At 52.7% G+C, this 21,078-nt stretch overlaps 1 protein-coding gene across 7 annotated transcripts in view; it reads right to left on the bottom strand.

Annotated features, from left to right (window-relative positions):
- Positions 1-21,078, bottom strand: part of NCOA1 (nuclear receptor coactivator 1) — a 187,577-nt gene that overhangs the window by 26,353 nt on the left and 140,146 nt on the right. For all 7 annotated transcript variants that reach the window (XM_064448314.1, XM_064448318.1, XM_064448320.1 and 4 more), the window contains 7 exons: positions 12,739-12,833; positions 7,878-8,055; positions 5,990-6,169; positions 4,945-5,040; positions 3,971-4,111; positions 2,962-3,109; positions 657-2,001 (listed from right to left, as the gene is read on the bottom strand). In XM_064448314.1, the coding sequence (XP_064304384.1) occupies positions 657-2,001; positions 2,962-3,109; positions 3,971-4,111; positions 4,945-5,040; positions 5,990-6,169; positions 7,878-8,055; positions 12,739-12,833 (2,183 nt within the window). The remainder of the gene's footprint in view (positions 1-656; positions 2,002-2,961; positions 3,110-3,970; positions 4,112-4,944; positions 5,041-5,989; positions 6,170-7,877; positions 8,056-12,738; positions 12,834-21,078) is intronic.

Raw genomic sequence — 21,078 nt, 5'->3', positions numbered from 1 at the left:
CAAAAATAAGAAATCTCTTCTATTCATAGCTGCGTGTAATGAATATTTATACACCCAAATCTCTATTGCAGAGATCTGTCACTGGATTATTCAATTTAATAGTACTTTTAGGATAACTAAAAGGCCCGTATAATTGCTAATCTCAGGGAACAAGAGGTCAATGGATTGAAAATTCCCTGGGACACGAGCCCTGAATGTGCCCAGAGATGCAGAATGAAGAATTTTTTGCATGGCAACATGCACGTGGGCTTCTCCTCACACAAGCCCACCACCTGCAGCCATGTGCTGTGTTTCTTTCTCATTTTTATACACCTCAGTAAAGTTTCTCCCTTCCCTCCCCTTCCCATCATTGCCTTGAAGGTCTGAGCTGCCAAAATGTGAAGCATCTGGAGAAAGAGGATAGCACCGGTACTGGAAAAGGTGGTACCAGCACTGGAGAAGGTGCCACCACCGCTGCAGAAGGTGGCGTCAGCACTGGAGAAGGTGCCACCACCACTGTAGAAGGTGCCACCACGGCAGAAGGCTGCAGCAGCCACAGGACATCTCCCCACACCTCTCCCAGCCCCACCACCTTGCTGTGGAGGGAGCACACCAGCAGATTTGGGGGAAACCATCCCCAAAACATGACATGTCAAGATGCAGAAGGGTCAACTCACCTGGCCCTGCGTCTCCAGCTTGGCCTCCTCCGCGGCAGGAGGTTTGGCGAGCGGCACCGGGGCCGTGTTACAGGGCTCCATCTGCTCTGTCTTCTCCACCTTCACCTTCACGTCATCCAGGCTCAGCGCCGGGGCTGCAGCAAGCTCCTTCTCATCCTTGTCCAGCAGATAGCGCAGGAGCTGGTGATCCTTGACATCTTTTTTCTTCAGTGCGTCTGGCTCCAGTTTGTTGTCTGGGGTCCCCGGCAGCTGGCTCGGAGCTGTGGGGGTGGTGGCGGGGTTCGGGGCGTTCTCCTTCTTCTCATGCTCCATGGCCAGAGTGGTAATATCGGAAGGGCTGCCCTCCTGAAGGAGTCTATGCAAAATCTTGTGCCGCTCAGTCAGTGAGCTGTGGGAGGAAGGGCAGGTGCTGCTGGGAGGGTTGCTGGAGGCCAAGGTGCCAGCGGTGCCCGCGCAGGCTAACGAATCTTTGCAGCTCGTGTCTGCATCGGCGTGTCGAAGCTGCTGCTCCGCCGTGGTGGCCAGGAGCTGGACCAGCTTATGGCTGGTGGCTTGGGAGCACTTGTTGTCCCCCTCCGAGAGCCTGTCGCTGGCATGCAGCATGCCTGAGTCCAGCGGTTTGCCATCCCCCGAAGCGCCGTCCGACTGGATCATCTCGCTCAGGATGGAGGCGATCTCTTTGCTGTCCTTTGACTCTGCTTTCATGGGCTGCATGGCGAGGCGGCCAGGCGAGCTCTGGGAGCTGAGCTGTCTCAGCACGGGGGGTGGTGTGGAGTAGCCCACCGGCGTGCTGGGACCTTCGGTCAGCCCCTGCATAGAGTTTATGGGGGCGCTGGGAAAGGGTCTGGTGCCACCGGTGCCACCGCCGCCCCCAGTGCCACTGTTGGCCATGCCCACGGGGGAGTGCATGGTGGGCATGGTGGGCGAGAAGGGATTGCTGGGCACTCTGGGTCTGGGCACCAGCCCTGGGCTGACCCGATGCCTCGGAGACATGAACTGTGGTGGGGTAATCCCTGGACTATTCATGGGGGAGCTATTGAGGTTCAAAGTGTGGTTACTGTTCTGGGGACCGCCTTGTCCCTGGCTTAAGGCAACATTGGCTCCTATCTGGTTCCCAGGTGAACATCCAAAGCTGGTTTGGCTGGTGCTGGAGTTGCTGTTGTGGAGGCCGGCGCCTGGCTGCTGGTTCACGTTGGTGGCCAACATGCTGCCGTTGGAGGGAGGGATGGAGGGCGGCAGGGCCATGCCTTGCCCCGGGGAGATGCTGGGGTTCAGCGAGGGGCTGACCCGGGGAAGGGACATTGCAGAGTTAGTGTTCTCCTGGGGTGAGAGCATGCCATGATCCCTGCAGGAGATGAAAAGGAGAGGAGAAGTCACAAAAGGCTTTGCCCAAACCTTTATAGAATAGAGTCATAGAATCATTAAGGTTGGAAAAGACCTCCAGGATCACCAAGCCCAACCCCCAACCCAACACCCCCAGGCCTCCTAAACCATGGCCCCAAGGGCCACGGCTGCACGGTGTTTGAACCCCCCCAGGGACGGTGACTCCCCCACCTCTCTGGGCAGCCTGTGCCAGGGCCTGACCCCTCTGGCAGGGAAGGCATTTTCCCTCACATCCAACCTAAACCTGCCCTGGAAACCTTTAGAGTCACTCTGGCAGCTCCTGCCCCACCATCCATGCTGCAGAGCTCTGAAGCCTGGAGAGCAGCAACTTGCAAGCCCTGGTTCTCTCACTGTTCCCATCTCCACCAGCCCTTCTGGATCCATTTCAGTAGCGTGGATGGAGTACAGCAGCTTTAGCATCTCCCCAGAAACACGACACTGCTCAGGATTACGGCCGCTCACCGGCTAAACTCTGAAAGCATCACCTTCTTGGGGTCTTATCTTCCCACATGGCCAGAGGAGGGCCGTGCTCTGAGAGTATTCCCCTCTGCCCCAGCCCCCTCGCATTTCTCCAGCACAGCCCAGGTCCACAGCCTCCTCTCCCTGTCCTGCCAGTTTGTTGGATCCTCTCCCTCCCCAAATATTTTAAGTTCTCCAGGGCAAGGCAGAAATCTGAAGCACGTCTATAAACCTCCACCTGAACTCTTGGGGCCACCTCCTTGCAAAACAAGAATAATCAAGAGCAACAGAGCTGCCATCATGCTGGTTTTCAGCCTCAGCCTCCTCGAGGGGATCACATCTCCAAACCAGCATCACAGAGCACCAGTGGATTGTCCTTTTATTGCAGGGAATGGGCACTTTGATTCCTGGATCAGCCACCCAGGCACTGGCATGGCTCGGTAGCGGCAGGGTGGGAACGTACCTGTCGATGATGTGGATGCCCATGATGAAGGGCTGCATCTCCGGGCTGGAGGGGTAGCAGAGCTTACACTTGGTGTGGGCGCTAAGCACTGTCCCGTCACTCAGGGTGAATCGATAGGAGGGGCTGAAGGCCGTGCCGCGTGTCATCACTGAAGGAGACAACCAGAAACACAAGAACCCCGCTTAGAAACTCAAGCCAGAACCCATAACACCCTACAAGCACCAGGAGGAGGACGGAAGGAGCAGAGGAGAGGGAGAAGCTGCCTGGGACAACCACCTTCCCAGCAAATAAAACCACAGGCTGCATGCTGGCTAACCACATAGACCCAGAAAATAAGAGGGTTATGAATAACCATGGTGGCACAGAAATCCTCCCAGCCGCTTCTCCAGCTCCAAACCCGTGTCCTGCAGGATCTAAATCCATCCAGCACCTTGAGCGCTCTGAGATTCTGAAGGGGCAATCACTCCATCCCCAGCGTACAACGTACAAGCTGATGAACCCCAGCTGGGCTGGGCTGGTGCAGCAGCACGCTGCTGCTGCAACCCTGGCAGAGTCACAGCTCTCTGGAGACTCGGTGACCTCCTGCTCCTACGTTTCTCGCCGACACAGAAAAGATGCTCATCAGAGAGCCAACGCAGCAAAGACGCTCATGAAAGAGCTGACAGAGGAAAGACGCTCAGGGAAGAGCTTCCGCTTCTTCTGCTTAGACACTGGGGATGGTGTTTGCAGATGGCACAGGGTAAAAAAGAAATGAAATAATCATATATAGCTCATATATGTCTCAATTCTATGTTTTCTGAAGGGTGGGAGGGAACCTCCCAGCTGGAGGAGCTCCTCCAGCGTTACTCAGCCCTTTCCCCTCTCCCTTTGGCACTTTCTGATTATTATTGCAGCATTTTTTTTTTCCCAGAAACCATTTATCCAGCAAGGAGGGCTGTGCTCCGGCTTCTCCTTGCAGCTCCTGCTGCTCAGCAGGAGAGCGCGCTGGCCAGGAAGAGGAGCCCGTTACCTTCTTGAAAGAGCTGTCTGGCGTAAGATGGCTCTCTGCCCTGAGGCTGGAAGAAAGCGTAGATGCATTTCCGCACCAAATCCTCCCAGCCCGTCCTGCCAGCGGCTCTCAGGGAACTGGTATCAATGGAGATGATTTTACCTGGGCAGAAAGAGAGAAGCCCTGTTACTTATGCACAGCATGAGAAGTCCCTCAGCACAAATGGGTCCATAAATGGGGAAAATGAAGCCACGTCCTATTCGGCATCAGGCAGCAGTGGCAGGAGCACACAAGGATGTCCTCCAGAAAGTGGAGGTTCAAGGAGCTTGTTCTGGAGCGTGCACCGACCTCTACGCACACCTTGGCCAGTTGAAGTGGACACAAAACCCAACAAGAAGCACTTCTGTGCAAATGGACCCTCGCCACTCCAGGGCTGGGGTCCCCAGATTCACCCCCTCACCCGATGGGACACCGTGCCAGCCGCCCTGCCCGCACCTGGGGGTCCTCCAGGCAGGAGGGAGTCATCCTCCCTGGGCATGAAACACCAGGCAGCTGCGCCGGCTGTTTTACAGCCATGGGCAGGGAGCAGCGAGCAGGGAAAACGCTCATTATGGACTGGCAGGAAAGTCTCGGGTGACCAGAAAGAAGGCCAGCGGAACAGCTAGAAAGCAATATTTGACCAAGAGCAAACCTGAATCCGAAAGGTGACGACTGTTTCGTTCCCATCAATCAGCAACCTCAACAGCCCCCGAAATCCAAGGGGGCGGAGAGGGGCTGCGTGCAGGGCATGGCCCTGGTGTATTGGATCAGTTGAGGTGCCCCCTCAGTTGAGGTGCCTCCAGTTGAGGTGTCAACCACATCGGCCCTAGCAGGCAGCGCTGCCATGCGCAAAGGACAGCACCATGCTCATGCTTTGGGGTCCCGCACGGCCTCTGACCCCTGGGAACAACAAATCCTCCAGAGCCAGCACTCCCCGGCATCGCTGGAACCGTTACCTGTGGTGTCCTGCTTGGTCACGAAGGATTCAGAAGGGGTGACGGCTGCTGGTCGAGGTAATCGTCTCGCGATGCATATCAGACACGACTGGAAATCTGCCAAAGCAGAAGAAGGGACCGGGAACATGAAAATCAGACATTAATACCACCTCCTGCAATTCAACATTTTAATTAAAATACCACTGCTGGGCTTGATTGCCACGTCCTGCCCTGGAAGTGTTTACCCTGAGCAATCCTCCAGCCTTTCAAAGCAAGTAAGCTCCTTCTAAACTCTATAAAGTTTGCTGGAAAAGAGGTTTTCAGTGCTTGGAGAAATTAATTGTAATGGCTTTTTGGATCTGGCAGTATCGTACAATAAAAGTCAGCACTAAAAGCCAGCAACTGTCAGCTTCAGGCAAAGTATTTGGTCATAAAATACCATAATTTATTCCTTCCAGTCATGATCTCCTGTGTAAACCGCAATGGATTAATCCAGCTAATGTGCTGGAAAATAATAGCTGGGACACCGAAAGGAGGGTTAGGGCACTTGTAGGAAAGCAACAGCCCCCACAGTGCCGAGGGAATCCTGCCTGTCCCAAGTCCCGGGGCAGAGATCTGCCTGCAGGCAGCTGATTCAGCCCAAAACTGTGCGGGCAGCACTGGTCTGGCAGCAGTGGAGGCACAAGGTGGGGTGTCGGGCACCCACGTCACTCACCAGGAAGGTCCTGCAGCCTGTGGGCTTTGGTGGGTAATAAAATATTGCTCCTTCCTTAAGGAATACTGACTACGAGCTGCCCCTGAGGCAGCCTTGGAGGGCCAGAATGGCCGGAGGGCACCAGCTCGGAGGGGAAGGGGGAATGAGAAGCTGCAGTGAACTTCAGGCATCTCCTTCCCAGGGTCTCCTTCGTGCCAGGCCTCGTCTGTGCCAGTCCAGGAATAACCCCCAGGCAGCCCTGCAGGGTGGTGGCTGGTCATCCTCCTGCCTGCACTGCCATCCCCACCCCCCTCCTCCTCCTGCCTGCCCTGCCCGAACGCAGGGTCAGAAGCAGAGGATGCTCTCCCCTACCTTCTCCTTCCTCCTTGAAGGACTTGGGCTGGGAGACAGTGAAGCACTGCATCACCTCGTAGCGCTGACGAGCCTCCTGGTTCTCCGCACCCGGCTCATCGGGCGGCCGGATCAGCATCCTGCAGCTGAAGGTATGGCTGTTGCGTCTGGTTGCTTCTTGAGGCCAAGGAACTCCATTTACTGGGGGGAGAGAAAGGAGAAGAGGGGTTCTTGGGATCTGCCCCCTGCACATGCCCTCCCCAACTTCCTGAGGACCCCTTGGATAAAGGGAGAGAAGGAAAAGATCTGGCACGGAGGAAGAAAGCAGCTCGCTGCTCCGGTTGGGGGTGAGCAAGAGCAGAGCTGGGGGCAGAACCTTCCCTGCCAGCCCCTGGGGCTCCTTTTGGACCTGCTGAAGACCCCATGCCCAGACCCACGCTGCCAGCCAGGCCTTAACAGCACCTACTACCCCAATGGAGATCCGTACGTCATCGTGCTGACATTTATGAATTGCTCCTTACATTGCCGGTAGGTCCTATCATCTCCATCTTACAGGGAGGGAAACTGAGGCGCGGCATCTCTGAGTCACTTCCAGAGCTTGGGAAGGCTCCTGCCTCTTGCTGTTGTACTGGAAATCCCCCCGGAGCGATGCTCCTGGGACTTCTCTAGCAAGTCCAGCTGAGTATCTCCACAGAAATGAATTTTTTCTTTGCTTCCTCCCCATTTCTGGGGTAAGTTGGCAGTGAGAGCTTCTGATACCACAGCAGTGAAAACCTTCTTTGGCTTTTTTCTGGCTTTTTTTAAAAAAAAACACTCTGGGCAGCAGTTGAAAGATTTTGCTAACCCTCTACCACCCCTTTGTGGATATCCATATTCAACCCAAGCGATTTTGCCACCAGCAGATTATCAAGTTTTCATGTAACTTGAGCTAGAGGAAGAGCTGAGGGGCTTGTAACATCCAAGGAAAGACAAAATACACAGCCTTAACCTGGGTAACCGCAGGGAAAAGACGATGCCTGAACCTCTATAGGCTCAATCTGAGGAGTGCCTATAGACTGAGGTGGTTTAAGACATCATTGTGTTTACCCAGAAGGAAGACAAGTGTGAATTAAAAAAAAAAACACACCACCTATTTTTAAGTCAAGCTACTTGGAAAAGGTTCATCTTCTCTTGTGTTTCTTCAAAGGTGTGAGTGGATGAGGGATCAGTGATCTCGCCCACGTCAGCCACCCGGAGGATGCTCATCTCCAGTCAACGAATAAAACCTTCTGCTTTGGTTCCTTCCGACACCCGGCAAGTGCCTTCATCGCACGATGCTTCCTCCCGCCCTCGCGATTGTTTGTTTTCCCTGGTGTAGGTGACCACCATGAGCTCACCGTGACCTCTTCTCACACCCCAAGGTGCAGCACATCCCCATGCTATATTCTTGGGCTCTGAAACCAGCTGGGAGAACCTCCCTTCAGCTGGGAGGATGTCCTAAATGAACTGGGATAAGCAAATGGCTCGAATCAGCAACCTTGAAATCCTTCGCCTCATTTCCCTAAAGCTCCTGTGTGTGCCCCTCACTTCGGGAAGATGAGTTGGTTCTTCCCATCCACAAGCCAAAGTCAAAGGCAAAAGCTTTCTTAGCAGAGAAAGGCAAAGGGAAGATGACTTCAATATTGTCCTCCACCAGCTATTTATTAAAAAATCCAATACTGATATCTCACTGGTAGGACGTATTTCACTAGGCAAAGGTTTACAGATTATTACCTGGCTTGGGTGTATCTCTCAATTTCACAGTAAACAATATAAAAAAAAAAAAAGATAGAAAAAACAGTATAAGGACGGCATCACTGAAGATGCAATGGCATTTTCGACAGCGCAGGCACCAGTTGATAAAAAAAACCCACCTCAAGGGCTTTCTTACCTAGAGACTTCGGCAACAAGTTCTTGACGAACTCAGCGTGATCCCCCACGTGCAGGATGCTGTAGACACTGGTGTTCATGAGCTCCTCCTGGTTATAACCCAGGTAGCTGGTCACGTTCTCAGAGACAAAGACGATCCTCCCTTCGCGGTTCACAACGAAGAAGAAGCCGTCCAATGCCTGTAAGGGGAATAAACGTGGTCAGCGTGTGGGCAGTGGGTCACAGAGCAGGTCAGGATGCTCCATGACCATGGGCAACCTTCCTCTGCCTCTTGCACCTTGGCTTCATCCCCACCCTATATTATAGCAGTGATCAAATAACAGCACATTTGCTTTAACACATAGAATCATAGAGTGGTTTAGGTGGGAAGGGACCGCTAAAGGCCACCCAGCCCAACCCCCTGCCGTGAGCAGGGACACCTTCAGCCAGAGCAGGTTGCCCAGAGCCCCGTCCTGCCTGGCCTTGGGTGTTCCCAGGGATGGGGCATCGACCGCCTCTCGGGGCAGCCTGGGCCAGGCTTTCACCGCCCTCAGCGTGAACAATTCCTTCCTTCTCTCTAGTCTGAATCTCCCCTCCTTTAGTTTAAACCCATCTCCCCTTGTCCTGTCGCTGCAGGCCCTGCTAAAGTCTGTCCCACCTTTCTTATCAGCCCCATCTTTCTTATCATCCCCCTTTATATATTTAAATATATAAAAACCACAATAAGGTCTCCCCGCAGCCTCCCCTTCCCCGGCTGCACAACCCCAGCTCTCCCAGCCCGGCCTCGCAGCAGGGGGGCTCCAGCCCTCGGAGCATTTCTGTGCCCCCTCTGGCCCCGCTCCAGCAGCCCCGTGTCTGTCCCGTGCTGAGGAGCCCCGAGCTGGAGGCGGCGCTGCAGGGGGGTCTCACAGAGCGGGGCAGAGGGGCAGAGCCCCCTCCCTCGCCCGGCTGCCCGCGCTGCTGGGGATGCAGCCCGGGGCACGGCTGGGGGTCTGGGCTGCGAGCGCACGTTGCCGGCTCGTGTCCAGCTTTTCACCCCCAGCACCCCCAAGTCCTTCTGGGCAGGGCTGCTCCCCATCCCCCCATCCTCCAGTCTGGGCTGATCCCAGGGGCTGCCCCGACCCAGGTGCAGGACCCTGCACTTGGCCTTGTTGAACCTCATGAAGTTCACATGTGGCCACCTCTCCCGCTTGCCCAGGTCCCTCTGGGTGGCGTCCCGTCCACTCAGCTTGGCGTCACCTGCAGATTTGCTGAGGGTGCGCTTGATCCCACTGTCTACGTCATTGCTGAAGATATTAAACAGCACTGGTCCCAGTACGGACCCCTGAGGGGCATCATTTGTCACTGATCTCTATCTGGACATCGAGCCATTGACCACTGCCCTCTGGATGTGACCATCCAGCCAATTCCTTATCCACCAAACAGTCCATCCATCAAATCTGAGTCTCTGCTCTGCAACCTCCTCTGCTAAGGATGTCCCTGCCACTACGAACGGTGCCAGCAGAGGAGAAACAAACCTCTTCCAAGGGCCAGAGCAGTCAAGAAGGCTCTAATTTGGCAAACTGCTGAAATTAAGCATATGCCCAATTTGCTTAATTACAGCCCAGGAACGACAGAGCCTTTGCATCTTGCAGAATAACGGGTTTTTTTCATGCATTTCAAACGCAAGTGGCAAATTCCGCCCTGCAATCGAACAGAGGAGGACAAGCGTGTCCCGGACCCAATCATACAGCATGGGGAGATCTGCTTATTTTAACGAGGACACCATCAGGGGTTTAATTCACTGCCGTGGTACGGTGGGGTTAACGCTTTCTCGTGCTACGAAATGAGCTCAGATCTGCAGAGCCCAGTGCTTTGTAAGGAGCTCTTGAGAAGGCTGACTGCTGATTTACAGCCTTCCAAGCATCCATCCCCTAAAATGTTTTATCCAGGCAGGATTTGGTTTTCCTGGAGTCTAATTCCTACCTTTCAACAGCAAGCTGTGGTGGACCGTGATCCCGCAACTGGATCCGGCCATATCCCAGACTGGGAGACGATGCAGGGACAGGAGAAACTCGTGATGCCCAAAAATTAGTACCCGTGGCATTACCATCTCCTCCCCATCCTCCCGCTTGCCCGTGCCAGCAGAGAGTTACTCTGATGGAGGGCGTCCAGCCTCTATTTAATGCAGTTTCTAAAAATCAGGTTTTGCTGTAGAGCAACATTAAGTGCAAGAAGCAGGAAGCATTTAAAAAAGAAGGAAAAAAAAAAAAAAAGAAAGAAATCTTTTGTCAAAATGGTTCTGGCAGATCGGCTGCAATTTTCCTTATTCCCAGCTGTTGCCAAGACAACCAGCCTTTGCACTTTGGGTGCCCCAAAAAAGAAAGACCCAGGCTGGATGGTAAACCCACCTGGACCCTTCTCCCCAGCTGATGCTGGATTTGGGGGGGGCCAGGGGAGCAGGGAAGGGGCAGGGGCGCTCCGAGGCTGCAGCTGGTGGGGACGCAGCTTGCATGCCTCCTCTATTAGCTCCCATTAGCTCCCAGCAGCAACACTGGGCATTTATCCATGGTTTAAATATTAGATTACCTTACCAGCACAATTGCTTATGGAAGTCAAGCCTAAGCAACAGGTCAAGGGGCAAAAAACCTTCCTAAAATGAATAAGATGCTTTTTAATTGCCCTTTTTATCACACCTTTCCGGGTTTGAAAACCTTGCCTCAACCCAGGGTGCACAGAAGAAGGTGGAAGTCATTTGGGGGGATGTTTTTAGGCACGGGAAGCTGTGGATTGCTTGGGGACCAGCGAAACCACTAATGGCTTCTCATGGTCAATCCGCATGGCAAATAAACTCAGCATGGTAAGGGCTTGGCATCCTCAAAGCGCTCCCACAGCCATGGGCGCCCCATAGCATGGGCACGGGTCAGGGTCAGCATCTCAAGTGCACAGGCTTCACACGTGAGGAGGCCGGTTAGGAAATTATTCCTCAGCCTGTATGGATAATAACTGTAATCTAAACATGGATTTTATATCAAATAACACAGGGCAGGTTGTTTACAAGCAACATCGACTGAGCAGTAACGCACCCCTGCGTTCCTTCCTGCAGAAAGGATGCATTGATACCTGACCCAAGCACAGAGGGTAATTTTTAGTCATGAGCCAGCTGATTTAATTAATTTCCTTTTTTTCATGATGACCTCAGGTTTTCCAGGGTTATTTCTATTACCGATGTGCTGCTGTCCTCGCTTCGCCCCGAGGCACTCTGCTCCCCATCACCCAAGGGGCTGGCTACCTCTGGGGCTCCTGGCTGCAGCGAACCCCCTATTCCCACGTACGGACACGGACGCAGACACGGACACCAGGGGACCCACTCCGGCTGTATGATGCTCTGGTGAGCTGGCTGGCCCCACGTTCATCATTTAAGCAAGATAAAGGCATGTTCCCAAGACCGCACTGCAAGATACGTGGATTTACTGCTCTCTCTCATGGTTTTCTTTGCTCTGCCATTGCTCTCGTAGGGTGCTTTCCCCCAGTATAAGGCGAACACTGAGGTGTTGCTGAGGATCTGACTTCTTCTCGTGCATCACTTTATATTCCCGTGCCTGTTTCTAGCACCCAATGCACCCCTCAAAACCCGCCTGCCGTTCCTAGCCTAAGTTTTAAGCCCCTTCTGCATTTTTGTCTCCATTAGACCGAGCACCTCTTTAGCCAAGCTGCCAACTCCCCATTAACCCCATCCGCGTGCTTCCAGCACCCATTTTCCACCCTTTCCACAAGTCAGCCCCTTCGTTTGATGCAGACCCCCTTCCCACCCCTTTTGCATTAACTCCTCCAGCTCTTGCAGAGTTTTATACTTTCAACACCTTCACTCTAGGGCTCAGGGGAGACGAGTGTGGTACGAGGAGGGATTAAGCAGGTCTGGAAAAGCATGGAGGACAGCACAGGAGAGCTCCCCACGACCTCTGAGCATCTTTCAGAGACACAGAAGAAGCCAAAAACGTGGCCGGGGAGAGTCTCTCTCCCCAGGAATCCTGAAACCCAAGCTGGCTTTCTGTCTCCAAAAATGATGCTACATTTCACCTCCCAGCTATTGGGCTCCCAAAAGAAACCTCAGGGTAAATTGTTGGACTGTGCCGTGTCAGCAATTATGCTTTTACAGTTAATTAAATTAATTAGTTGAGGATGTTGCTTCCTTTTGGTCTTTGGATGTGTAATTTTATCAGGTGGTTTCAGCGCAAGAAGGCGGCTGCGGGATGGTGCTGGCCATCCCCAGGGAGGAACCCGCCCAGCCCCCAACCCAACCACCCCCTGTCAAATTACCAGCTGAATTATTTAGGATTTGAAGTTTATCTCTGGGGCCTGTGATATAATAGAATAACCCTCATATAATAACCCTCTCCATAAGAGATGGTCCTGTCGGGTCCAGCTCTGACCTTCCTCCTGAGATCTGATTATTTCTGATTTACTGATACCAACAGGAACGTGGAGCGCCCTCCTCATTCCTCCCTATTTTTCAGAGGACTAGAGGATTCAAATATCTTGAAAACCATCCATCCACATTACCTAACTCACCTCCAAATGCGGACGGGGGCTCAATTTAATCCACACTTAGAAGCAACTCAATTTTTTAATGCTGATATTAAGAAGCTATCCAGAACAGCTTCCACTTAACCAAGTCCAAGTTCCACCAAGCCTGGTTAAGGCTCGCTTTCCAAACCATTTGCTGAAGCGAAGGACTAAGATCAGTGTACCTGCAACTTAGGCCAGGGACACGGTTGTGCTTAGAGCATCCCAACTACGGCCCCGTTGCCTTGCTCCTCCCTATTTCACCTCCTCGGTGCGCTGCTTTGCTTAGGGCAGTAGCAGGAGCCTGGCAGCATCAGCAACAGCATTTCAGCACCTACCTCCAGAAGAAGAGGTCCCAGAGACTCCTTCTCAATCACCCCTTGGCTGCTGGACGAGATGTCGGACTTCTGGACTTCATCATCAGCTGCTTTTTCTGTAGCAAAGGAAAAGAGATGTTTCAGCCGAAAGAACCATCATTTTACTACTGAATTATTACCAATAATAAACAAAATATTGACCATTTGTCATACAGGCAATGCAGGATGTGCACCGAAAGACTCCAGCATTTTAATTTCATCCCTCAGTCCCATGAAGATACAATTCCTAATTATTTATTAATTATTATAAAATAAAGGCACTAATTAGATCACAACCTACTGCTAGCAGGAAGGGAAAACCTGTCTTAAGCAGAAGCCTGCAGGAAGAGGCATCCAAAATCAACATTTGGAAAAGGAAACGCTATATCCAGTTTAGCACAAGCTACAGTATTTGATCTGGAACTTTTCGGACAACACTTTAAGAAATAACTGCCGAGAGGAATTCACGGAGAACGAATCCTGCTGGAGGAGAAAAAGCAGCTCCTACCGCTGATGTGCAGGGAGCATCCCAGATGCCGGTCAGCCAGCGGGGCTGGGGACGGGAGGAGAGCATCCGACACGGAGCGGGCAATGCTGCTGGAGGAGCCCAGCCCCAGCTCTGCCTGAAACTCTCAGGCCGTATTGCTCAATAATCTCTTTGGGAAAAAAAAACGACCCAAAAAACCCAAGAGAAGGCCCGGTTATTTATCTCGCACTCCCCCAAAAGGTGCTAGCCACGTCGCGCAGCTACTCCCAGCCATTCGGAGCGCAAGGCGGGTGCCAAGTGGGATGTGATAAAGCCAGCGATCACGGGCAAGTGAGCCACGATGCTGCTGGTGTTTCAGGGCCGTTTTGGCTTGCTCCTCCATATCCATGACTGTTTTCCCCTGGGAAAGCTGCGAGAGTCCCCTAGCCTCCCTGGATGCGATCCGGGAAGGATGGGGAGAGCAGCATCCCCGTCTCCGCAGGATGCAGTTGAAAAGAAACCCTCATGGCTGGGACCAACTTGGGAGACTGGCAGTGCAAGCCCCAGCCGGGCACGTCTGGAGCTATAGAAGTATTAGTAAAAAAGAGATTAATTACTGTTTAATCACACGGTTTGGGTGGAATAACAGCAGAAAGAGGCAAGTGGGAACTAAATCTTGACGGAGAGGATACCTGCTTTGTTGATCAGGCATCGCTTAGCAAGGTGAAAGCAGGAACGTCTCAGATTGCAGACGCTTTTTGCCTCAGCGGTGCTTTGCTCTGAAACGTGAGAACGCAAGCTCCTGGGGGCGGCTGGAGGGGCAGGGTATTACCCACAGCACATCGGTGCTCTTTGGCACTGGCAAGGGAAATTATCAGTCGTGCAGGAAGCGAAACAGCACAGGAGTCCTGAAGCATCCTCGGTCCAGGCTCACACAGGTGGCTCCGATGCAGGTTTTAATTAAAAATGAAAAAGGTTCTCTGTGGCGAGCCAAAAAGTGACTTGAAACTTGGTCCTCTATTAATTTTACACCACTTACAAGGTTTTCCCAGGTACCAGAACCACAAATTCAGCCTACCAGCTGAAAATTAAGCCCTGTTCTTTCTGTATAACTGTTAATTGTTAGTATAAAGAAAGATGCTGGGGCAGGGATGCAGCCGGAGATTCGTGGACAACGTGCACGGTCCAGGGGGGTGCAGCCCCATCCTCACAGGCTGCGCTTCCCCGCACGGCAGGAGTAACATCCCAGGGTTTGCTGGGAAACCAAAGAGATGCTCAGAAAAATCCCGAGGACCAAACACGTGTGCAGTGCTGGGAGCTGGAGGAAGAAAATTGCCCGAGCTGGTTTTAAGAGGGATGGCAGCAAGTTGTGAACTTTAGCGCACAGCAGAACAAGGGAAAAGGCTCCTCAGCCCACGGTGCCTCTTGTAGGACCTGGAAACCCTCGTGTGCATCAATAAATACATGTTTATTAATCATATGTGTACGTGCCTCCCCACACCAGGCTGATGAAAGAGTTCTGCCCAGGCTATGTCAGTCCATTCCCGGAGGGCAAGAGATGTTTCCTCGGGATAAATATCCACTGAGCGCAGTGGCGTGCATGCCAAAGGTGCAAGCCAAGAGGTTTCTAGGACTGCTGGGGGTTTACGGCTGTACCTTTCGATGCCCTCGATGCCGGCCTTCATTTCTCATCGTCTCAGCACTAAGGGAGCCGGTCCCCCAGCTCATCTGTAAGCAAAAACTAAATTGCATTTCCTGTTGTGCAGCACATCGGATCCAAGGTTTATTACTCAGCTTCAAATCGCGTTTGCAAAATGTCCAGATGTGTCACTTGAAACTCTTCACGCCCGCGTGCCCCTGGGACTTTATTCGTCTCCAAGCTCACTTCGGGTGTTTCTCTTTCCTGACTTTGCCCTTCGTCCCGTGCATCGGTCCTAAAGCAGCTCCGAGAGGAGCGAGCCTGGAAGAGCATTTGTTCAGCGCTTGCTCTCGCTGAGGTGGCCACCAGCTTCCCCCACCGATTTATCAGGTATTCTCTGCTTCTGCCTCCCCTCTCACCCAGAGGCTCTTTTCTCTTTAGAAAATAAATCAACTGAAAAAGATCGCGTCTTCATCTCTGCTGGCGCAGCCCCGAGAACAACAGGCAGCGCGCGCCCCGTTTCGAGCACGCACGCACAGGCTTTGGTGCTCAGGCAATGGTCTGACTTCAACCCTAAAGTACCTCATCCCTGGGTCCTGTTACAGACCCCCTTGGGCAGCTCACCTCATCCCCAAGGGCTTCTGTTTCCCCTTTTTCAAGCAGAAATTGGAGTCCATCCCCCACAAACCACCTCTGGGCAGCGATGCCTGCCTCGCACCCTGCACTGCTGCATGGCTAAATCATGAAGGAGCAGAACCCTCGAAGGAAGACACCCAGATCCCTTTCAGGGATGGAAGAGCTTCCCGTGCACCCAGACCCGCGGGAACTGGCAGGTACCACGGCATGAGAAACAGCTTTTTTTTCTCCGACTCTTAATAAATTGATGCACTTAGAGGCAACGCACTGGCTTTCAGCTCTAATCCTTTAATTGGGCTGCAGGATCCTCCTCCTGCTTTAGCAAAATAGTTTCATCTGCCAGCACCGAGTCCGTTATTCAGGAGGATTAACTGGCAGAACGATGCACCACCACCATCTCCCTCGTGCGTGAGTCCTTCTCCCCCCCACCTCTGCAGCACTGGGAGCAGACGGATCCCTTGAAGCTCCTGCTCACCGTCTCTGGGGCGACACATCCCAGCAAGGCACGACTCCTTCGAAGTGTCAGCATGTCCTGGCTACGCACTTCAGTTAATGTGCTTAAACGCAGCTCTTTAGCTTTTCCATCCCGAGCATCCCAGGAATACATTACGAGCAAACCGCTGGTTTGCACCTTAACCCATTAATCTCAATTTTCCTTTTTCCAGCATTAATTGCAGCGGTGGCTCTGCTATGCCGGCGACAGGTTGATGCTCTCGGGGAGCATCGGTCACGGGCTACGCATCTCCTGTGCTTGATACAGCCAAACACAGAGCAAATTCCCAGTTCCCCAAGCTCATAATCTCATTATAAAGCTGGACAGACAGATCCACATGAAAATAAACCAACGGGAGGAACATGAACCCCGGCGCCGCTGCCGTTTGAGGCTGTTGGGAACCAGCTGCGGGGGCTTTGGCAGCCTTGGGCATCACAAATCCCCATCGCACAATAAAAGCCCGGTACGCTGACGGCCCCAGTTGGAACCTAATTTCTGCAAACATGATTAAAGTGGGTTTTTTTCTTGCATCACAGAGAGAAGCTATTTTAAATGCACTCCTCAAATTAGACCCCAATTTTCCGACATCCAGGGAGATGTCTGGGTGCCTCTGGAGTCTATAGGAGCCGCAAGGTCCTTGGCACTGCAAAAATATCAGGTCAGTGGAGTTGAACCATGAGGTAAGTGTGTTATAAGCAGGTCATCCAACACCATCGATACTGCTGCGGATGCAGGACCCGAAGCCCACTGCGATGCCTGGGAACACCACAGTCACTTTGAAAACAATCTTGTCCCGTGCCAACCCTGCGCAGCCAAGCTTGGCACAAGCAGAGGTGACATTTCCAGCCCAGCCCCACTATTCCGCAGCCACACGAGCCTCCTGGCTAGAAGCCGCTGATTCTTTGCAGGATTGGAAGAAGACATGGGAGGCACAAGGCTGGTGAGGGATGGAGGATGCTGCTAAAGGACACCGGGACTGGAAGAGGAATGATACGCTCCGATGCTTTGATGCTGGAGGCGATGGCCAGCAGCACACGGCAATGGGAACAGATTTTGCATCACCGAGGGCTGCTCTCCCCGTCCCACAGCCCGGTGGTTCCCAGCCGCGTCCAGGGCTGCTGCCAGGCTGCTCTCGGCGGGCAGCTCCTCCCAGGCTCGGCAAGGTGGAAGGAAGGCATGCAGCAATGCTGGGGGCGGGGAAAGGGGTAGGAGGTGAGCAGAGTGAAAAGCAACACCCCTGGCAAGGCGAGGGCTGACGGCGGGGTGGCAAGCTGCTGAAACGGTGGGGTGCAGCCCAGGCAGGGGGACGCCGGCAAGCCAAGGCGCGCGGATGGGCAGCCGACCCAGTCGGAGAATTTTCCCCTCTGATTTGAGAAGACATCAATGCACAAAGTCTTTTTTTTTTTGGTAAATAAAAGCCCAAAGCCAAGAGCACACATGGAAAAGGCAAACCGCTCATCTGGGGTGTTATTTCTGCTTCCCCAAAAGAGATGGTGCAATAGGTACCCCCCTAAAAACTGGCTCAGACCCTCTGCCTCAAAACCACATCACAGGGAGCAAAGCTGAAGGACGTGGCCTTGGCAAGTGGGTGCCACCACCCCCCTGCCCAGCCAGGTGTGGGGTCACTGGTGGTTTCCCCTTTCTTTGTCTCCTTTCCCTCTTTGCATCATTGTTTTTTATTTCCCCAACCTCCCTAGATCACCTTAGCTGCCTCCATCCCCATGGCAGGTCATCTGCTCTTTCTCTACCACCATTTTTGGTGGCACGGGGCACAGCAAAACCATCAAACCACCCCCAGGACCCTGCACTTGCCTCCCTCCACTTCCAGACCTCTGTACCTGAAAACCTGTACCCAGAGAAAACCAGGCATCCAAGGCAGGGAGAAGACAAGTGTTGAAGAGGAGCTGTGACCTCCTCCAGCAGCCACAGCTGGAGACCTTCCCTGGCGCAATGCTGAGGCCGTGCAGGGTGAGAGCCACAGCCACACAACGGGAAAAGCCCCCCAGAAGGTCTTAACTTATTGCTTTTTACCCAAAACACAACAAAGCCCCATGGCCAGGAGAGCACCCGCACTCCGAGGGGCCGGAGAAGCAAGGACGTGCCACCAGAGAGATGGCAAGACCATAGGGAAGGGGGGGTCGGTGGCTTAGGGGACACCTCCCAGAGCCACTCCAAAGCAGAGGGTGGAAGGGGAAGGAAAATGGGCGTGAAAGCGGTGGAGGTGGAGCGGGGCAGGAGTCCAGCGTTGATGTCCATCTGCAGCGTCTTGGGAAGTCAGCCCCAGCCCCGCAGGCTCCATCGCATGGAGCTCCAGCCCCAGCACCCAGGGCAAGCAATCCTGTCTCTCCATCCCTTAAATCTGCACTGTTAAATTAAAATAATACAAGCTGTCCGATTTTGCTCTTTGTTTAAAATTTTGCAGCTGAAATGCTTTTTTTTTTTTTTTCCGCCCAGAAAGGGGAAAGCAATATCTGAAAAACAATATATTGCACGTGGGTCTTCTAAACCAGGACCAAAAAAATTCAAAACAGGATTTTGTTGAGCAACACCATGAACACAGAAAATCAGAACAATTGCTTCCACTTGCCCAGTGCAAAACTTTATATTCTATTGCATTTTGCCTTGAGTTGCAAGAAGCTCCCTGCCACTCCCCGAGGAAGCCCCCATGGAGAGGCCCCCATAGTTGCAGGCATGATGGCCAGGACCCAAATGCTGCCCCGTGCTCTCCAAGGGCTCTTTTTCAACCCAAGATTTCTCTGGGCAACGTTCATTTTTTCATTTCTTACGATAGAAGCCCAAAACGTCTTTGGGTTTTGACTTTTCTATTAAAAATTCAACAGCTCGAAGGCAAAAAGTCCAACCCAGGAGGACTTGCAGCCTTTCCCAGAGCACGCTGGGTACCCTGGTAGGATGCCAAGGATGACAGAGCAGGGCAAGATGGAGAAGTTGATGTGAGGCCTGGAAAACACGATGGAGCACCAGGCACGACGGCTCCCCATCCCTCTCCCATCCAGCACAGCTCCGCAGCCTCCCCGAGGGCCGTGCCAGCCGAACCCCTCAGATCTCAGCCAGGATCTGCTCTATCTGCTTCTTAAAAGATGAGTGAGGCAAAAAAAAAGAAAAAAAAAATCCACATCTGTAATTTCCCAAATGAGGAGCTTTGATTTTTAGTTAATTAAAATCATATGGAACAGACATGGTGCACCCACAGATTGGGAGCATGACAGAAAGCTGTGCCATTAATTAGTGCCTGCTACGAGGTTCATTAGTCCAGCAAACCCAACAGGAAAAAAAACTGCCATAAAAATAAACTCCTTGGCAGAAGGTGTGCACCGAGTGCACCGTCCAGCAGGGCAGGAAAAAATGGGTATAAAAAAGCCACAAGAGGAGAAAAAGACAACAGTATTGATACAGGAAAGCAGCAGGTAAGGGGATCCAGACCACAGAAATGGGAACACTTCTCTGTTTTTAAACTGTACTCAGGGAGGAAGACACGTCTAGGGCTATCTGTCAGGTTAGGGACATGTTGGGGGAAAGCCTCCGAGCATCACCGGCTGCTGACGGTGGTGGTGGCCTCGCCCGAGGTCCTGAGCTCACCTTCAGCCTCCTCTTGAGTCCCAGCAAGCCCAAGCGCTCTCCTCCCCATCCCTAGGGATCAACAAGTAAGGAAGATCCAACCCCAACTGGGGCACTAAGTCAACTCCCAAAGAAGACCATCCTACTCAGCCAGCAGGGCACGCGCTCGGACCACAGCTACAGTGGCTTTTTTGGAGGTACTCTAAACCAAAATTCAAGCTGTGGAAGCTGAGATTTGCCCAACACCCACCTATTTAACGTCAGCATATTCACACAGAGGCAGATGCAGAAAACCCAGCCTAGAGTCCTCCCTTCTTCATTTCCACAAATACCAGATTCCTCTAAAACACTGTATGGAAATCAGCAGCTCTTAGGTTGTATAACTTTTTATTCTAGTAGGAGTAAGGAAATTATCTGATCTATGAATTTAAAAAACTGTGGAAAAATACAATCTGTGAGATTCAGAGCTCAAAAATACCAGTGCAAGAAACAGAAGAGCAGATCTTGGCTTTCAGAGATCAGCCCGGCTCCTGCAGAGCCCTGTGCTCGCCTCCTTTACACCATCCATCACGGTGGTCTATTGGTGACAAGCCCCAGAGTGGCCCCCAGCCGTGTGCCACAATGCCAGGCTGGAGTGACGAGGCACTGGGGTGAGATCCGTCTCCCGGCGCATGGGACATCTGTGATGGAGATGTTTCCTCCTGAGTTATTTGCCTCATGCTTCCCTTACAGCCAGAGCAGAGAAACAGGCATTTTTAGAGGAGATTCACCTGATCCATTTTAAATTCTTATTCTAAGAGTCTCAGTTTTGGGTTGTTTTGGGGGGGTTGTTGCTGTCCCCTAGCCTTCCTCTACAGCCAGCAGTCAACCAGGTTTTGCTCTCTCTCTTCTTTTCTTTTTGGCGAGAGCTGAAATCCTGGCTTCATCACCTCACTTCAGTGTTGGCCCTGGGGAAAATAACCCATGAGGCTCCAGAGCTGGCAATGCAGCGCTCGCTTCGGCCCCGAGTATTTCCGTGCTGTCCTGGAGAATGTCCTCACCAACACCGCCTCAGGTGGTTCTTCAGACACAGCCTGAACCCTTATTCATCCATCAATACACATGCAAAGGCACATGTCAGGAGAACACAACTCGCAGACATACAGCCAAGGGAGGAGACTAAGCCCTTGAGGTGTATAAAATGGGCTCTAGTGCCCACGTGGGTGGTGAGGATTGAGGACTGAGGCTGGTGGCCACTCCAGTTGCATCAGTAGAGCCAACGGTGGAGACAGATCATAGAATCTTAGAATGGTATGGGTTGGAAGGGACCTTAAAGATCATCCAGTTCCAACCTCCCTGTCATGGCCATGGGCAGGGACACCTTCCACTGGACCAGGTTGCTGGAGGGGACATCCTGCTGCTCTCCCATGTCTCACTTGAGCTTCTTCCTTCGTGGCCTGGCTGGAAAAGCTGTCAAAAAAAGCAGTCAAGCACTGCTGCCGTACCAGCAGCTACGACGGCTCCATCTACAGC

This window comes from Phalacrocorax carbo, chromosome 3 (genome assembly GCF_963921805.1).
Source record: "Phalacrocorax carbo chromosome 3, bPhaCar2.1, whole genome shotgun sequence".
In the NCBI taxonomy this organism is placed as follows: Eukaryota; Metazoa; Chordata; class Aves; order Suliformes; family Phalacrocoracidae; genus Phalacrocorax; species Phalacrocorax carbo.
Note: the sequence above shows the minus strand (reverse complement) of the source record. Positions and strands in the feature narration are given on the sequence as shown.